Source organism: Rhynchophorus ferrugineus, unplaced genomic scaffold (assembly GCF_030347505.1).
Source record: "Rhynchophorus ferrugineus isolate W39M unplaced genomic scaffold, kcgeb_rfMv2 rfM3, whole genome shotgun sequence".
In the NCBI taxonomy this organism is placed as follows: Eukaryota; Metazoa; Arthropoda; class Insecta; order Coleoptera; family Curculionidae; genus Rhynchophorus; species Rhynchophorus ferrugineus.
Window position 1 is genome coordinate 33,938,893 of NW_027472582.1, and position 20,603 is coordinate 33,959,495.

Below are 20,603 nucleotides of genomic sequence, written 5' to 3' on the forward strand. Positions count from 1 at the left end.
ATTTAGTTTATAGGGTTTATATCTGGTCATTTCATTTCTCAACAAAAAAGTATCCTTATATGATATGGCCAAGAAATTCCTAGGATACTTTATCTCACTCTATTACAATGCTTACGAATAAGAACATATTGGATTTAAAGTGGTTTAAGTTTGGATTTTGCGCATTTATTTTGATCGATTTTGTAACAACTGTTCTGCTCAGACTTATTGATTCTAACATTAAGAGTAAAATTATGTAAAAATACAAAAACTAATTTTGAATAGATTGGTTTTATATAGGTCATAATTATTGCATTTTCATAAATATATATTTTTGTAAAATATTTTAGGTAGATCAGATATATTTAAATTTATGTAATTATTAAACAATTGTATTATTGCAATTTTTGTTTTACCAATGAAAAAATATTCTATAAATCTCCATATGTAATATTATAAACTGTTAAAAAATATCTTTTTTCCTTTTGACATTTGACATCATTCACAAATAGGTTATATTATACCAGCTAATTTAAACAATCGTTTAATTAAAGACTTTTCATGATTTATTAATTTTTATAACTTGTTCCCTATCTCGCAGTGTAACAATATACTATAGGTAGAATCATATCAATTTTAAGGATTTTGGAAATGTGTGTCAGTTGTCCATAAGTAATATTAATAAAGTGTCGAATCTGGTTAATCCGCTAGATGTGCGAAAAAACCGAGTCCGATTTCAATTTTGTATCGATTTTGTAACATCAATATCACGTTCAATAGATAAAATGATATGAATTAATTTCTAGTCTTAATATTTTATAACTGATGGGAAGTTATTATAATGGTTTAGAAAATAATAGTAGAACTCTTTGAATCTGAACTTTTGAAATACTGTGCTATACTTTTGACCTTAAATTGATCTTAGAGAAACTAAAATATGTATACGGTATATATCAATAGATATAATTAATATTGTCTAGTTACGACAATTTTCACTTTTGTTTATTCAATTGTTAGCAGTTGTTATTCAATTTCAAGCAGTTTTATGTCTAATTTAAGCATCATTTGGAATATTTCGTCTTGTTGGTGAAGGCGGCGTTTTTTCTGGCTATCTGACACTTTGCCTTTTGAATACCCTATTTTTACCTAAATTGCCATGGAATACTAGGGGTGTTTTAAATGTTAAAGCATGGATGTTTCTTAATTGTAATATTTTATGGATATGGGTTTTTCAAATATAAACGGTAATTTTGTAAAATAAATGTATTGATCAATGTCTCAAATATTTTTAACATTTTTTAACTACTAAGTTGTTCATACCTTATATTAGGGGTATCGGCCGGCGAAAAAAAAAATAGAAATGTTTTAAAATATCGATATATCGGTCAAAAAAATATCGATATTTTTTCGTCATCTTTACCCTATATACTCTAATAATTTTATATTTAAGCATTTTCTTATTTTGTCATTGTGTTGATTACTGTCTCATTGTCCATCATCAACATTATGCTTCTATATATTTCGACTGCTTTGATTTTTTTTATTGTTTTTTTATAATAACCTTGTCTTGCAGCCTAACTTTAGAATTGGTTTATATATCGTTTTGTATATTCCCATTTTTGTACTGTTTGATATCTCTTGTTAATATATTTACTACTCATTGTGAATTATAGATTGATGGTCTAAGTTAAGAGACTGAGCTACTACAATCACAAGAGTCTAATTCTGGAGAATTATGGTATGCGTACAAAGATTTAAATTTACAACGTAGACAGTTCTTGCAAGTTATACGTACATTTAAATAATATAATATAAATTCAAATACTTTCGTTGTTTTGCCTCGTTGATATACCTAAAACAACATAGAAATTCTCTTAATTCATTCTCATATATATTCAGCATGTGTGTAGAAAATACACGTATACATTCATGGCTATATTCTTTAACACTTCATATTGGCTTTCATTTATTGTCAATTTATTAACTAGTTTGGCTGCAATCATATTTTTATCTGATTTTAATAGCTGTCACCTCTCACCCTTTGATACATTCCTATGAATTCCTCATCGATTACGATCAAATTTAAAAGTAGTAATATTTTTACCAAAATAGAAACACCCAACCTTAAAAGTCTTTAAACAAACCAAACTTCAATGTCACTTTACAAATAAATTATATCGAGTCATATTTATCTGTACTTTTATTTTCTCATGGTCAACTACGTCTAAAATATAATGTATTTGGTATAGAATTGAATCCATTTTGCAAAATTAAATAAAAAATTGAATAGATTCACGTCTGGATTGAATGTTCTCCTATGTCTGTTCAGATTAAAAGTGTTATAATAGCTTTTTTGACAATATTCTGTCTACCATTTACAATAAAAATTTTAACAGTACAGGAACAAATAAACTATAAACAAAATAATCTTACGAAATAGAGCTCTTATCAGTAGCAGCGTTAAATACAAAATGGCTCCTGTAGTTCGTTAGATTCCACCTTTCGATTTATTGTAAATGGCAACGTCGCAAAATCATGCTGAAACTACTCAAGTTTGGCGAATACTGGTTATGATTCTCCAGAAATAGGTATTAATTTAGAATTCGCTTTTGGTCATCTTGAACTGAGAGTTTTTGTCCAAATTCCAGTAGAATATATTAATTCACCTCAACTTCAGTCAGCTTTTGGCAGCATTACACCCTGAACTGTGATGCTATGTGCGATGTGCCGAGAATTCTCGGATTAGGGGTGTTTTTCAAAGCTTGAATGTTTCTTGTTTGGAATAGTTTATGGTTAGAAGCCCTTGAGTACCTCCAATCCATCTTTTGTGACCTTACAGCTTCAGCTGCGATTCTCTCGCCTGACTTCATTTAACTACACCAAGGAATGTTTCTAGTAACTCCGGAACGATTGCTACTACAGACTGCGCCAGTTATATTATGGGAAAGGGATTTAAACACAAAAACTGTTAATTTACTGGAAAAACTATTTTATTTAAAGGAAAGAAGAGGCGATTGGAATAAATAACACCACTTTTGGCTTCTGAACAAAAAATAAACTTTTCTACATTTCTGACATCTTATATCTTTTAAATAACCGGTCAAAACTACAACGCCCTCTACTATTGATTCTTCTTCTTTTTTTACATGTTAGTAATGGGTTCCTTTATCGATATAAAACAATAATTTAACATTTGGAAGGTAAAGAAGATCTGAGGAAACAAATGAACTGATTATACAATGCAATTTTCAGTTTATTGCATTGAAAATGGTTCTAACGACAGAAATAGAAATTTCCTTTATTTGAAATATCTCTTTAATTAATTTAACTATTATTACATATTATTAATATAGGCTGATATATTACTAATGTATATATATATTTGGTAATGAGGAGAATAACTTGTGATAAAAGTTGTCATAAATATACGACAATATATTGGTATATAAGCTATAATTTTATCCTCGTGCGTAAGATGAAATATTCTCGATCTGACAATGAGAGGCTTAGATTTTCAAAAATGGTTTTATTTTTCTACATTTTTTAATCTTCTGACTTTAGCGTTTCTCAATTCAAGCCAGTTGACGGGCAAGTCGTATCCAAAATCCAGCAGTATTCCCATAATTAGGTAAACTTGAGTGCAGGTACATTGTCCTGGTGAAAAGTAATTTTTGCAAGCCTTGTGGCGAATTTTTACATCCAGATGGCCAAGAAGGTTGGAGTAATATTCATCTATAATTGTTGTTTAATGGTTATTGCTTTCGCATCTTAAAATAAGTTCGCCATGGCCTTCAGGCAGATTTAATTGACTTAGCGTCTTTAGAACTAACCTACTGTTTCAATCCCTATTTCGTTTTTGGTGTGTATTTAAATCGCTGCACAAATTCCATTGAAATTTATTTATTCACTTGAATTGATGGGCACTCAATAAATGATATCAGGTGATATCACCACAGGTTATGACATTCACCTTTACTTGTCTTTCTGGTGGTGTTGCCGTTCAACTATGTTTAAATTCACTTTCCCATTTTTTAATGGTTTTATAACAGCAACTTTTTTGAAAACTGGATTATAAGTAATAAGATGTTTGGTTTAAGTAATTTTACAACTTTTAATACATTGTTTTCAAAATAAAAGTTTTAGTTGATTGCAAAAAACAAAGTTTATTCTAATGTTTAGCTTAAGAGTAATAACAAAAGATTTAATTTTAATAATGATTTTTTATTTTTATTGAAACTTTTAATAATAAAGGAAAAAGCTTATTCATGAGAAAGTGTCCGCATGCCTTCTGTAAAGTGTACGGAAGAAGAAGTGTACGGGCGTCCGAAACTTAATCATTTACTACACATAAGGCAGATGTAAATGTGCCACTCTCGTAGCTGGTGCAGGCTTCACGCCACCAATTCTTGCAAATTGTACACTCAATCCACACTTCAGCCGCAATAGTACTTACTGTGAACATTAATTTTTTTATTGTCCTTAGTTTTACTATATTCCCTAATATTATTTTTCTTCTTTAGCTTGGTTTTGATTTCCATGTTCATCTTTGAGTTTTTTATTTTCTTTGATTATTGGCCGACTTCTTTTTGTTTGACTTTGAATGCTGAAACTGAGTTACCGGCAGCAACCTTTTTTTTAAAGCTCTGTCGAAATTCAAAGTCATTTGATATTGATTAATTTGATGGAGGATGCTTTGTCACCCATTTACCAGCTTCAATTATATTCTGATCTTTAATGTACCGATTAGCGTGTGTAGCAATGTGAGTCTATCCAAAGTTTTTTTGTACACACGTCATCAAGATGTTTAATGTAGGCAATACATTTTGTAAATTCGTTTTAGAATTAGACAATACTTTCCTTCTCATTTTATTCTAATTAAAGAGACAATGCTGTCTGATAAGTTCGAACGAGTAAACGAACTAGCCTGCCAAAGTCGTCCCGTCTTCAAACGTTTTCAAAATCCTTCAAAACAACCGGCAAACGTACATATAATTAATATATGATAACTGTAGGAAATGTAATTATACAGTGTAAAAGATTTATGTGCATAGATATGTGTGTAATTGTTCAGATTATACATGAGCATTTGGTTAAAGTGTATCAGGAGAGAAAGAATAGTAACTACTTTGCAGATATGGAAAATTAATTAAAGAGAATGTAGTGATTAAATCTAGTTTTGCAAAAAAAAACTAATATTAACAGAACAAACAAAGGAGAAATACAGTGATACTAAAATGTCTTTACAAGGAAATACTGTATCGAAGGACACAAGAACTAAGAGTAAAAGGTAAATATGCTCCGTAATGAAAGTAAAATAATTACTTGGATATGCAATTGTTAATTAGGTGAATTAGGCCAGGGGATTTCAGGGGATACAACTACACCTACAGGGGATACGCCTAGGACTCTTATTATAATTTGTTTTACTTGAGCAACCTGCCCGAATAAATAAAAAAATATATATTTTGTTTACTCATTTAGACTTGCTGTTAATGTTTTTATCATGTAAATGAATTTCAAGCAAATAAATAAAGAAACTTATGGTATAGGTGTTCATGCCATTGGGCGGTAAATCTGTAACGGGATACACTTGTTTAAGGGTCAAATGAGAAGTAAATACGACACTATTCAAGCAGTTGTCAACTGTGTCATTCCCACGATGTTCACTGCGTACACTTACCCGCTGCGTACTGTTCTCTACATTATTTTATTTTTCTCTTTTTAGGTTAGTTTGTGGAGTTTATAAAAAATAATAATAGCTAGGTAAATTTTTTGAAATGGTTTGTTTTATTATATATAATAAAAAAAGAAACAATTATTTCAGAGCAATTTAATGCGTTAGGTTATAAAAATAAATTAATATAAATAGGTAAAAACATAAAAATACATTATACTAATAAGAAATGTACAAAAATTTACAAAAGAAAAATATTACCTAAGTACATGTAGAATGTGTTACAATAGGGAGATTCATTTATGTTTTACTTAAAATTTGTCTTTATTAAGCATCCTGAAATATAAATTTTATAGCAAAATATTCTCTTTACATAAAAATAGTTATGTTGCATAATAAAAAAATGTTGCATAAATAAAAAATAATAAACTATTTGGGTCAAATGTATTTAAATATAACAATGATATGCATATTTTTAAAATTATTTTGTGTCTTTATATATGATCTGAGAGATATTTAGAAAACATAACAATGGCATAAAAAATTTCAACCTCCTCTAATTATAACAAAATGGTATATAAAACTATTTAAATAATATTTTTTTAAATAATGACAAGACTAGAGTTTTGACGACTTTTCAATCAATCGTATACTAATTATAATAATACTGACGTTAACATAGATTTGTAATAAAAATATACAAAATGGAAATATATAGTTGTCATTTATTGTTGCATGCAAGAATGGTGGATTACAACTTATTTCATTTTCCATCTTAAATTTGGATATTTGTTCCAATATTTCGCACGTTTTACTGTGTGTAACTGAAATATAGAAATGGTAATACTTAAGGAAGAACACTGGAAACGATGGCATTTTAAAATCTTTTGATAAATTGTAATTTTTTTTCAGTATTTGCGGCCACAAAAATGTATATATTTGTTAAAACTAGAATCATTATATTAATTTGGAATTAAGTTGTTTTTGAACAAAATTTGTTTTACATAATAATCCCTTTAAAAATAATTAAGATGGTATTTTAGAGCGAATGAACGGCATATAATTCAATTGTTATAGTTAATTATAATATAGTTTGGTTTAGTGCCAGATATAATCTAATTTATTTATTATATTCATGTTGTAACATATTCTTTTAAGCTGTAGAGCCCTAATCGTTATCTATTAATTATTTTTTAAAGGAAATATATTACATGCTGTATAATATTTAGTAGAACTATCAAGACTTGTTTTATAGACATTATCAAACAACAATATTATTGCTAAAATAGACGAAATAGTTTTGTTCGTTCTTGTTGTTAGCATCCATGTACATTAAACGAATGTTTGATAGTTCTACTATACGAACGGCAACTGGCCAATGTAAGAAGAACATTTCAAAGCGCCGAAATGAAAGCTGCTATTTCTCTTAATCAATCTATTTGTAATTGGAAAAGAGGGCGTCGTAGTCATTGAGCTCGTTAGGATCGATTAGATCGCCTCTTGGGTCGCCTTGGTCTTCTTCTGATTGGTTGAACAATGATTCAAGTAGTCTGGATTGAGAACGTCGCTTGCGGCCACTGAAACAGATAAAATTTTTAAGATATCTATTGACTGATTAACGAAGTTATGATGAATAATACATGAAGAAAAGAACAAAGTATTGGTAACTGAGTTCACTTTTTATTGTAAATTTTAATGGTGTTCGGTTAGAGCAAGTGTAGGAGTTCAAGTACTTAGCATCAGCAATAGAGGAGAAGAAAGTGACACCAACAGTTACAAGAGTTTTTGTTTTTCCAGATATTGATTGGTTGATAAAGCTCATCTTTTTCAAATGCTTATTTTGCCAATTCCACACTATGGTCGTGAGGCTTGGACATTGTTACAGTTACACAACTGTAAGTTTCAAGACATCCTTAAGAATTTCGCACATTGCTAGATTATAATCTATATTACAAAAAATTTAGATTGACAATCACTACACTCGAGAAACAAATACAGAGAGGCGGATTAAAATAGTTTCGGCTTGTTTGTTGAATAAAAGTTGAATATATTGCTCACATATTTCAACACCGAGCCACCAACCGCATTATATTGTAGGTGAAGCTCATCAAAAAGAAAATAACTCGATTTGAAATACCTGAGGAGTATTGTGGATTGTTCGTATGGTAGAGTGCTATTGTACCCAGATACTATGGGAACAATTACTTACACGGAAAACTTTGGATTCCAGTTGTCATAGAGAAAATTAAAAGATTGATTCGTAACATTCGTTCAGTAAAGACCATTCCCATGTAAAAACCCAACTTCTGAAACTATTTGAGAATACTTAACTAGGACCCAGATTGAAGAGAACCAATGGTGTGATATTGTGTAGTTGTTTAGTGAAGTGCATTAAATGTTACAAACACTGATATTTTATTACTTTTTATATTAGAGACTAAATAAGGGCCGATGGGTCTTTCTAGATAAGCACCTAGTTTTAAGTTACTGTAAGTAATATATGTCTATAATAGTACTTATTTTCTTCAGTTGTAATAAAAATACTACATTATTTAAAAATATCATTCCAAACATTCCATTTTATTTTAGATATTTATCACATGTTCATTTTAATGATTATTCAGCATTTTTATTAATTTTAATCAATTATAATAACCCAATAAACACATTTACGTTCTACTTTGTTGATTCAATTAATTAAGTTGTATTTGAAAAAGGTTATTGGGTTCATTTATCTGTGTGCTTTTATAGGGTGTGTATAATATTCTATTAACAAATTTAATTTTGATATTTGATATATTTTTAAACATGGTTGACATGATTATCCTGTTATAAAAGAAATATTGTATGTTATTTTTTTAATATCTGGCTAGTTAAGGGAAAAAATGACATAAAGAAGAACAATTAACGTTTCACAAAAACTCCAATGTTATTTATATTTTCTAAGATAATTTCCATTAATAAGCAATTATATTAATTAGATTTATAATAGAAATATACATGGTTGTTAAGATTAATGCATAGAACTTTTACATATTCCATATTGGTTATTTCTTTTTGATTTATAATATTTTATAATTTTTATATTTGGAAATGGTTATTTGTCACTATAAAAGAATTTGCATCAATATATTAATGTTTAAATACAATCTATATATGTTTATTGATAAATGATTAAAAACATAATAATTTATATGACAAAATGGCGAAGGTAATTTTTAATACTCAGTAACATACATTAAACAATATATAATTTTTTCAATATATTTCTGGGTTTTATACTATTCTTTGGGGAAACCGTTTAGTTTATACATACCAAGAAATAATGAATTTTACACAAACACCAATTAACATTCATTTAATAGCTGATTCTTCTAATATGTACTTGAATAGTTACACAACATGCACATTTTCTATAAAGGTCATTAGATAATTAATTAGCTTGACATATTTATCAATTTTCTCTTGAGTTTTTAAACAGTTAAGAGAGCATGTTCGAATTTAGAGCTACATTCATTATGTCTTTTGTAATATGCACTTAAATAGTAAAATTGCACACATTAATTTGTTGTAATTGTTCAAAGTCATAATGTACAATAATTATTTGCAATTATTTTTAAGCCTGGAATTTTTTATATCTATTGCTATTACGTACAGATTTCGCAATATATCAAGTTGAAAATCGAATTATTTCTATATAATATTTGGTTTATACTATGTAGCAATTCTTTTTTTTCTTTTTTGTATTGTTTTTTGAATATTCCTCTATATAAATTGAAAAATGTAATGATTCCAATTAACGTATCGTATGATTTATATAAATATTTACTACATTTTGTAATATATTTTCTTTTTGCACAATTACTTTTATTTTACAATAATGTTATTTGTTAGTGTTGTTTTGATTACCATGATATCTAATTATAAACCCTAAACCGCTTAGCGTGTTAGGTTTACGGCATATGTTTGTAAGATTAACAAAATAAGTACCACTCCATATGATATAAGTTAAACATATTTATAATATGTTTAAATGGAAATAATTGCATTTTTCCTCTTCAGTTTTGCGTCATTCATCGTATATGAATATTATTATTTATTTAAATATTGCATAATAGGTTGAAATGGCTAACTACTTCTCCATTTTGTATATGATGATCCGTGATGGTCCATGTCTTTTCTATCTGTATGTCTTGTTCTGTAAATGCCAGCCTTATATGAGAATAAGAGAAGAGAGAGAAGGATAGTATCCATTCATCAATTCTTAACTTTCCTTAAAGAACTTTGTTATCGTCTTTTAGTGTATTCCACTTAAGTTATATCAGACCACTTATATTTATATTACTATTTATAATAGGAAAAAATCTGCAATAATGTATTTGTAAGCAGTTCTATACTTCTACTGTTTATTTTTTTGCCAGATAATCAGCGAATTTTCATTAAGACAATTTTTGATCATCGAAATTAAGATGATGGAGTTTTGTATAGAGGTATATTTACTAATTGGATCAAGAATCTAATATTTTGATCATTAAACAATAAATTACTATGTTTTGTATAGCTAAATAATAATGTTGTGTATTCAGTATACACAATTTATGATAATGATGAGAAAACAGAAATTAAAAGATTGGCTGAATGCATTCTATTTAAGGATGTATAAGCTTTATCTAGACGAACTTATTTACAAATGTATCTAGCCTAATCTAATTAGTACTAAGACATTCATAAAATTATTTGAATGACTGTAAATTGAAGTTGGATATATTTTTCATATTGACATTTATCATTGAGGGAATATTTTGTTAATATGTTGCTTCAAGGTGATGACAATTATGCCCAATTTCAACTAATTGTGACTTGTTTTGCCCCCTATCGTCGAGATCTGGCTCATACTGACTATTGGCTGTTTACAAACCCCAAAACAATCGATGCAACTGGAAAATTATTTTAAAATATAATAATAGTTTTTGTTATGTTAAACCCTTCATAGTTCAAGATCGGCGAAGTAGGTGGGATTCTGGGGAGATCATGGGACTATTTTTTTAAAATTTATTGAATTAAAAAAACTGAACTCAAATTATTTATCAAGAAAAGAAGATAGGTTGACGTTGGATTGACAATTGTTCCGCAGTTACTCGAAGCATTTCTTGGTGTAAATAAGTGGAGTTTGGGAAAATGCATTGCAGCTGAATCTGTGAGAACAATGGGTGAGGCTACCAATGGCGGACTGAAGTTGCTGTAAACTGACGTAGCCTAGTGGACCTTGAACAGAAGATTGCATTTCAGGGTGTACGGCCACCATTTGCAGTAGCTTAATTTGTAGTCACCAAAATTTGGGAAACCATTCCATACGGGATATATAATGGAAATTTGGGTAATAAAGGTCACGTACGTCCCTTTGCTCGCTAATTTAGGAGGGGGGTATTGTGGTCCTGGTTATTCAAAGGAATAAGACGGTGTGTTTATATTATGCTAAATGGTGTGATAAGTGAGGGTGTTGGCCGGAGAGAAATGTACCGATATATCGGAGGAAAAAAAATATCGACATTTTTTGCAATAATTGCGATATTTTTAAAAAACCTTTGAAATTTAAGTACCACTTTTATAATGTATTTTTTTATAATGCTTAAATATCTTTAATTAAAAAAAAATATCGAAAAATATTGACTGAAAAAAATATAGATATATTGATATATCGTTATATCGATATATTTTCGGCATACCTAAGTGAGACTCTATTTTTCGTATCTTATATATGTAGCTTGTATATTGGTATAATTATGTTATATAAATTAATAATGATATAGTCGATATAGATAATATATTTTGTAATGTATGAGATAGGTGTTTAGTTATTCTTGTCATAAAGAAAATTGAAGAACTATATTTTATAATCTTGATTCAAAAAATAGCATTGAACTTGAAAAGATTATAGTCCAAGTAGCAACACCATTAACTTTATACTTATTAAAACCTCAGCTTAATTATAATTAACAGACATTTTAAATATAAATCGATTTGATTCATATTAGGTTATCGTCGTTATAGTAGATAAGAATTAACAACGCTTCATAGCCGAAGGCATTTAGTAGACACGCATTTCTCAATGAGGATATGTCTTTAAAAATATGTATATAGTAGAACTCGATATATATATTAAAAAACGACACAAGCCAGCAAAAGTTCACGTGATATTAATAATCTTGTAAATTTACTTCGTTTGCCAATTAATTAAATGTCGATTTAATGTTAAAACAAAATGATCGTTAACCTTATAATTTTATTTAAGTCCGCGCTTGAATCTTGTCAATGAACTTTAATGGGTAACTTTTCTCTTCGAAACAGTATTAAAACGTAGTATTTGTATCGCTATATTTACGATTAGGAACAATAACAATGCTTCGGTGCGATAACGTAAGACTATTTTTTAAAAATGTGCTATCACATTGTTAATATATCTGTTACGTCTGTATAAGGATTACGTCGATAGAAAACGTGAAAGCTATTAAATAATATGTTAGTTCATTAAATCGGTTTGTTGTTTATTTGTGCTAGTGATTTATTGGGATAGGATACATGTTATAGTACAATTTGATTGCTTGGAGTGGTAGTAATTATAACATTTTATATAAGCAAACTTATTTTGATTGGAACTACGCAATACACTTTAACTGTTCTTACTAATATTATTATAAGTTGCTCTTTATCTTCTAAATTTTGTGATATCTATTGTGAAAGTACTAGGGCATCCGGCACTGAGTCCTGACACATTATACATGTGTTTGCTTAGTTCATGCATTAGATGATTGCATGTATTTTGATCACATATATCTATTGATCAATATATAAGGTATTAATGTAAACAACTGTTAAAAAACTAATCTAACTGGTGAATTAAATAGCTTTGATATTTTTTTTATATAAAATAACAGTGTTCCATTACGTATTATTGACTGTGTACAGACGCTTATTATGGAACGCAAAATTTTTTTTTCGATACAGTTTTAGAAATGTACGATGATATTACTCCGTCATACCCCAATTGCCTATGTTAGTTTCAACGATTTAAAACTATTGATTTTTATATGAACTATAAGAAATTAATTATTAAAAATTTCAAAGCTCTAACGAGAAACTTTCTTTCCCTTTTTCCAGAAGTTCCCAAAATGAAAATATAATGAGACCGTTTTTTTACTGTTATACTTTAATGTATCTTTGTCACTAACCAAGGTGACCGTGTGTGAATTGCTTCCATGCGTTTATATTGGATGGGAAAGATCCAAAAGGCGGACTAAACTATGAATTGTTATAACTTAATTAGGACTGACCGAAAATGTCACTTCCAGTCTTTTCAACATCGCGGCTTTAGTGCTTACTAGGCAAAAAAACAAGACTTACAGGAAACGCTTTAGGTAACATTTTGTTATTATTAGTGACTGTATTGTACATTGCCTTTGCATTGAACTGGCGATTAAAGGAGAATCAGTTAGAATCCCAAGCGCAAAAATTAATGTGTTAGTTCAGGAGAGGCATCCACATCGACACCGAAGTGGAAAATTAATGGTCATAAAGTCTTGCTGTGTATGTGGTGGGATTAGCAAGGTCTAGTGTATTACGAACTGCTAGAAGTGAATGAAACTATTATTGTAGATGTCTACCGATGTCAATTAAACAACGTATTGTTGTAAAAAATACCAGGAATAGCGAGTATGTAGAGTACACATGACATACGTTCGGCCATAGATTACAAGGGTGTAACACCGTTGGGATATCTCGAGTGGGATATTCTGTAACATTCAGAGTATTCACGACATAGCAAAGTCTGATTACCACTTGCATATCTCAATAAAAGTCTTTTTGGTTAAGAAATGATCAGAATATAATAAGAACCAAATACTTATTGAGAGATCAAATTTAGCAATAGAATATTTTCTAAAAAATAGCTTTGCACTGCATAATCTTACTAGATATCGTAATGGCCTCGGGGGCTTCAGGTGCTTTATTACACTGTCAACAATATGCAATACTAATGTTATAGGTGTCCTTGGGCAATATTAACATCAAATCGGATTTGTCGTAGCACATTACAGAATAAAAAGTATTTGTTTAATACCATTAAACTTCTTAAATATTAATATATTATAATTGTCATGTATTTTGGTTTTATAACTGATTTCTGTAATTGTTTTTATATTAGTGTGATTTTTTATATTGTACTTCAACTTATTTTAATATGTTTTATTAAAATAAAAAATTTAATATTTAAAATTGTAATTTCTTAACTATGTATAATATTTACATTAGAAATAATTCGATAATACTACATAATTTATAGTTCTGCTCAATAAGATATTAAGGTAATTTTTCCAGGTGAAATTTATAATATAATAGTTGATAATGCAATTCTGATAACTCAGCCAATGTATTAAATACAATTTATAAACTGAATTGAATGGAGTTAATATATTAAGGGATTAAGTGACCTTGCATCCATTTTACAGATAGAAGAGAACATTTAGGAGTTTCTTAATAAAAACAGATCTTTAAACCTGTATACTACTCCATTGAGAGTATATTTCAGTGATATTATCCAGTGTTATCAGATATATATATATATATATATATATATATATATATATATATATATATATATATAAATAGGAAATTTACTATGTACAAGAGTATTCTTATAATGTTGTTGATGGAAATAGTAATGCTGTACCACCAATATATGTTTTATAAAATCTTATAAAATGATTATTAATCTCTGATATAAGATTTTAATTGCAACATATTAAAACCACTAGGGGAAATTCCTACGTATATTGTTCTACTTATTATTTAGACATTAATAATAGAGTTTCCATTAAATTTGTATAATTTAGCATCGTATTGTTAATAACAAATATTCTGTGCTATGAACATACTGTCGTAAAATGTACAATATTATATAATCTTTAAGGAAATTATAATTATTCTGTGTAAATGTTGTATGAACTGATTACTAGAAAAGGAAACATTTTTTGTAATGAAATTATATACAATATCTTTAAATATATTTAGATGGCGATATTTTATTTGTTATATCAAGTTTATTAAAAAAAATAAATTAAAACGTTTTATTGTCATAATGTATCTTTTGTCCCTGTGATAGAATTTGCGAGAAAATTGAAATGTGTTACTTTTGGCTGAATATGTTGTACTGCGTGCAAACAATTTAAACAGCTTGTTTAGTTACCCTGAAACAACAAAGGGGCGTTAATGTTGAAACTTTCTCATCAGACAGAAACCATTTTAAAACTTATTTATTCAAGCGTAAAATGGAAGCGATCTTTGTCTCAAATAGAGAAATTTATACTTTGCCTTTCTGCATTTAAAAGTATTTTGATGTTTTCTATTATTTCACATGTGGTTATAAACATAGTTCTGAAGACGTACGAGAAAGGTATGGAATAATAATTCATTCTTTGGTGTAATATGAGTGATATATTTGTTTATATGTCTGATTAAGATTATTATCTGTTCATGAGTTATTTTTGATTTATTTAGACCTGTCACAAAAGATAGTTAAAGTTCCAATTTCAATTTCAAAGAAGAGGATACACGAGGATCCAATATCAACCACAAGAACCCTGTAACTGCATCTTAACAAAGTCGAATTATGGTTAAAAACATGGCGTATCAAAGCAAATGAGATAAAATCTGCCCCTGTAACATTCACCCTTTGTAGCAGAACGTGCCCCTCAATACAATTGAATAATCATGAACTTCCGCAAGCAAACAACGTTAAATATCGAGAATGCATTTTGATCGACATTTGACATGGAAATACACATAGTGACTGAAGGCGTAAATTTAAATTATCATTAGATAACAAGGTTTTGTTGTATAAGACAATATTTAGGCCCATTTGGACCTATGGTATTGAACTGTGGGATATTACTATCAAATTTAACATAGATATCCTCCAGAGGTTCCAGAATAAAGTGTTGCGAGTCATCGTCGATGCCCCATATTACGTGCCCAACAAACTGATTCAGCGCGATGTCCCCTTAGAACCCATAACGAGTCTGATTCGAAGTGTTAGTGCAAAGTGCTCTGAAAGATTATTAGTGCATCCCAATGCACTCGCCAAATAGTTAAATGTGCGCAATGACAGTGAAGTGTGTAGGCTCAAACGCAAACTATCATATGAACTGATTAATAGACACATAAAGTGAGATTTAATAATCTCTAGAATAAGTTAGAATAGTCTGTAAAATAAGTTAGGATATACTTTAAAATAAGTTAAAATAGTATCTAGAATAAGATTTAGATTATAAGTTTGTACAGCACATCACTTACTGAAGTGATCTTCTACATGTCAGAGTGGTTAACATAACATATATTATATAACGGAAATCATATAATAATACTTATTGCCCATGGACATATTGTTGACTTTCTAAGAGATTTATTAATCTAAACATTCAATAAAAATAGAAATTTTAATTATTATTAAAGAGATCTAAGTTTATATTCCCATGATAGGGAAAAACATTAAAATAATAAAATAGTTTTGAAGAGTAGCCAACCATGGTTTCTGTTTGCTGAGTCACTCCAACTGGAAATTATGTGCCACCTGCATTTAGTTTTCCCCGAAAAAGGATAGAAACTCATTAATAGAGCTCCAACTGGAAGTATCGGCATGACACTTAAATTGGGATTGATCAATATACGGATTTATAATTGCAATGGCATCATTATTGTAAGGACTATACTTCATCAATTGTCGATAAGTTTATATGTGATCTATGTTTAGTAGATGATTAAGATTCCTACCTCGCACACTTTGTCATCGTTGCGTACACTTTATAGAAGGCATGCGGATACTTTCCCACATAATCTGCATTTTCCTTGATGATTAAAAGTTCCAATAAAAATAAAACCTAAGACATATTGAAGACAATTTACTACAGCACAGTTATGACCATATGACTCTACTGATGTATTTATTCTGAATTGCTTATGAATTGATCCAAGTGCATAAGAAAAGAAATAACAAAATAATTTATTAATAATATTTGTTTGTGCATATTTAATAAAAGATGTTATATTAAAAACATATTTGGTTAAAATTAAGCAATGATAATTTATACTAAAAAAATGTTGGATTTTGTGCAGAATAAACTGTTTTAATGTAAAAAGCTGTTGCCGAAAGTTATCGTACTTTAGTGGAAATTATGTTACAACTGAATAAACGTGCCGAAAGTGTTTTACTAATTTTGTTTGTTGTGTTAATTGAGGATTTGTTCGATAAAAATTGGTGCCAAATATTTCAATCATTTGGAATTAATTTATTAAATTAATTAAAATAGTCTTAGGCAAACGATTAAAAGCCAAACATGAGTTGTACATTCAATTTGCATGTCTAATGGGATCAAATAGGTGTGATTTACTATAAATAGCTAAAATTGAGAGAAAAACAATGCTTTTAAAAGGGAAATCGTACTTAACCAATGCTGGAAAATAATGATGAATTTTTGAATTCGTTGATTTCACGATACATCGATGGCCAGAATTCGTTGAAAGAAATAAGTTCGGAAATGCTTTTTTTGAAGTAGAGGAAGGCTCAATGTACGAAGCAGGAATGTGTAAGTGTAAGTGTGTGTGAAAGTGTAAGTATAAAGCGCCATTTTAAAGCTTAGACTATGCATAACTTTAGTAAAACATTAACGCGTTTTTCTATTTTCATTTCAAAAATTCATAAGAAAAGGTAGGTCAAAGGTTCCAAAGCAAACGCCAAAAGAAATGGTAAAATTAAAAAAAATGTTTTTAAGTTTGATTTAAATTATATCGGAATAACTAAAATGCATGCCTCTTGTCTAGAATATCCCCTTAGTACTGATTTGATATAACATTCTTATTAACTTTATTTAAATTTTAAATTTTAATGAAAAGCATAAGCATTTGAAACAAGTAACTTACTATTTTTCGTAGTTTAATCCCATTGCAACAGGAACTGTTACAACTACTCCACCGAGTTTTCTGGCCGCCTGTTTGCTTTGCATTTCTGTCAGGTATACGTCAGACAATACTCGTTTTACTCTGAAATCAAAGAGAACTTTAAAAAAATCGTTTTAATGTTTGTTGTGTGTTCGTTTCTATCAAGTAATTCTATCAGAATTAATTAATTATTAAATATAATAACATATTTTATATGCACATTAAATATCAAATTAAAAATTCTAATAAAAGAAATTTATTGTTATAGTAAACAATACAATATTCATATGGAATATCACTCTACATTATTTATGTTTTAGAGTCGTACACAATACGGAGAAGATCCGAAATGTTTCTAAATGTATCATTTTTTATTATCAAATATTGAAATATTTCTTGTATAGAATACATTGAATAAAATTGAATTTATTCCCCAGTGATACGACCTCTACAAGAGGTTTTATCATAAAAACGTTATTAATCAATTTAATTTCAGTTTGCGAATAAGCGAGCAAGCTAGGACGAATCGATAGATTTGATTGGTCGGTATTTGTTGTTGTTTTATGGAACAGAAAAGATTAGTTGAGGGAATACCGGAGGAAATGGCATCGGAAGTGGAACATTAATTTCTCCTTCAAATATTGGAAAGAAAAGCCTTTGCATGCTAAATGAGATTTGATATTGACCGGTGCAATTTCATCATTTTCAGTGGTGCGCTGCTTGCGGGACCAGTTAAGTTACCAACTCCGGTTCTATTATATTAAAGTGAGGCTCCATCTAAAATTTGCAATTTAACGTCCTAATTTGTCAAGCAACAAGGTTGACGGGCGCTTATTTTAATTTTGCTATATACATCGGTATAATCTAAACTCTCGTGATGTAATATCTAATGTATGATGCGATGATATTTAACATACAATTATAAGAGTTAGAGCGAGATTATTACAGTTGCCTTTGGTATTGTTTAGAATGAGATGCCAGACTATTTATAAGGACACTTGTAATTGAAATTGCTTATAGAAGGCTGACATCTGAATTGTTGAGTTGAACTGAGAAGTTGGAAGAAAAAATAAGGAACTCACTAAAAATTAAAAAATAATCAAACTTAGATTTTTAACATAAAAAAGCATTGTTTAAAATCCAAGTTTGATTAATTTTTAAATTTTAGAGAGTTCCTTGTTTATTTGCTGAAGCCAGTTCAATTTTTTTGTTAAAAATATTTTATTATTCTTTTTTAGTGTTAGATATTTAGTCAATAGTAGTAATTAGTTGTAGCCTAGGTGATTTGACAAATGTTCTAACTAAACTAGAATAATAAAAAAACATTGTACGCACCGGGAATCGAACCCGCAACATTTGATTAGGACACTTTAACAATTACACCATATAAGCTATTGTCAGTAATATTTCTAGGATGTTATATATGCTATACTTATTCTGATTTGCCGTCACATCAGCTTAGCAATAAGGCTATACCCAAATAGCCAATTATTTTAGATAAAAAATGTGAAAACTTTATACATGCCTTTGAAATTTGAGCGCTTCCCTCGATTAGCCAATAACAATAAATTCTTATATTTTTTTAAATAAAGAAATTATCTTTACAAAAACGAGGATAACTTATTTAGGATTTTAAAAGCATTGTAAGATTATAGTAACAGAGATGGCCTGCTAGAAGTAACTGTTAATATAATGAAATTTGATTGAACTAATTAACTTTTATGATTTATAAACGAAAATCTTTGACATTTTCAGACATTATTTAATATATTGCTATTATATATAACACATTTAAAAATTTGCTGGATTTAACTTACTGAATATATTTTTTTTAAATATTAACTGGTCGATAAAGAGGTGAATATACTAGACCTTGACATTATTAGAACCAAACAAATTATTTAATTATATGTCGCTCTAAGTTAAGATAATTTCGGCTTAGACGGTAGTGGGTAGACATTTAATTATATAATGGAAATATTCCTATATATTTGAGAAAATAATTTCTAATAATTATCTATTATAATAGCAATAATTAGCAAATTTAGGTATTAATGGTCTAATAATATTGCATCAGTTTTCTATTTAGTTGAGGATATTCAAGCATCATTTAATTGTTACAAGTGAAATAATTTGAAGGGACAAGACCAATAGAATAAGTGTCAGATGAGACTACTACGTAATTTAAGTAAATTATAACCTATTCTACAATTTATTGTGAATTGAAAAATTATAAATAAATAAGATGATCACTGTGAAGTTTGCTAATTGATACAACACTAAGCTATAAACTAGATTTAGCTTAAGAAAACTGGCTCTTTAAGATAGATCAGTGATATTGGTGAATATGCGAAGTAAAAAATCTATGGTTTTATATTTTTCTACATAAAATAACAGTTGCTCAAAATTCTATTTTTGACATTCATTATTATTATTGTCTATTTAAAACAAAAATTGCTGTTTAAATCAGAACCCATGATACACAGTCACTTATTATGATAGTGCTCCATTGTCTTGATACTCATTGATGATATTCATTATATAATTCTGGGGTTTGGTTTCAACGATTTAAAAGAACGGCTTGGGGGAACAAACAATTGCAACACTCACTTGAAAAAAAATAAATCAATAACTACTTAATGTGACAAATGATTGCATTAGCAGAATGGGTCAGCACATGTTATTAATATTTGTTGTATTCTACTGCTATTAAGGAATTAAATAAAACATGTGTTGATTTTTAATTGAACTTTTATAGAACAGTTTAACACTAAATATTTAATCCTGAGTTATAAATAGAGATACTTTTGTTACTTGTGTTATATTAATTCATTTGGATATTTACTTTAAAATTTTCGTATATTGTGTATTAAAACAATTTTAATAAACCTAAATCTCAAAATACATTAACCACTGTATAGTATGTATCCAGCATCCTCATGCATATGAAAATTATAATTAA

At 28.6% G+C, this 20,603-nt stretch overlaps 1 protein-coding gene across 2 annotated transcripts in view; it reads right to left on the bottom strand.

The window, feature by feature from the left end:
• Positions 1 to 6,937: 6,937 nt before the first annotated feature.
• The window catches only part of LOC143193367 (uncharacterized), a 45,941-nt gene continuing 32,275 nt past the window's right edge, over positions 6,938 to 20,603 (bottom strand). For both annotated transcript variants that reach the window (XM_076399540.1, XM_076399539.1), the window contains exons 2-3: positions 17,624 to 17,743; positions 6,938 to 7,230 (exon numbers count right to left, since the gene is read on the bottom strand). In XM_076399540.1, the coding sequence (XP_076255655.1) occupies positions 7,089 to 7,230; positions 17,624 to 17,743 (262 nt within the window). In that variant the 3' untranslated portion in view covers positions 6,938 to 7,088. The remainder of the gene's footprint in view (positions 7,231 to 17,623; positions 17,744 to 20,603) is intronic.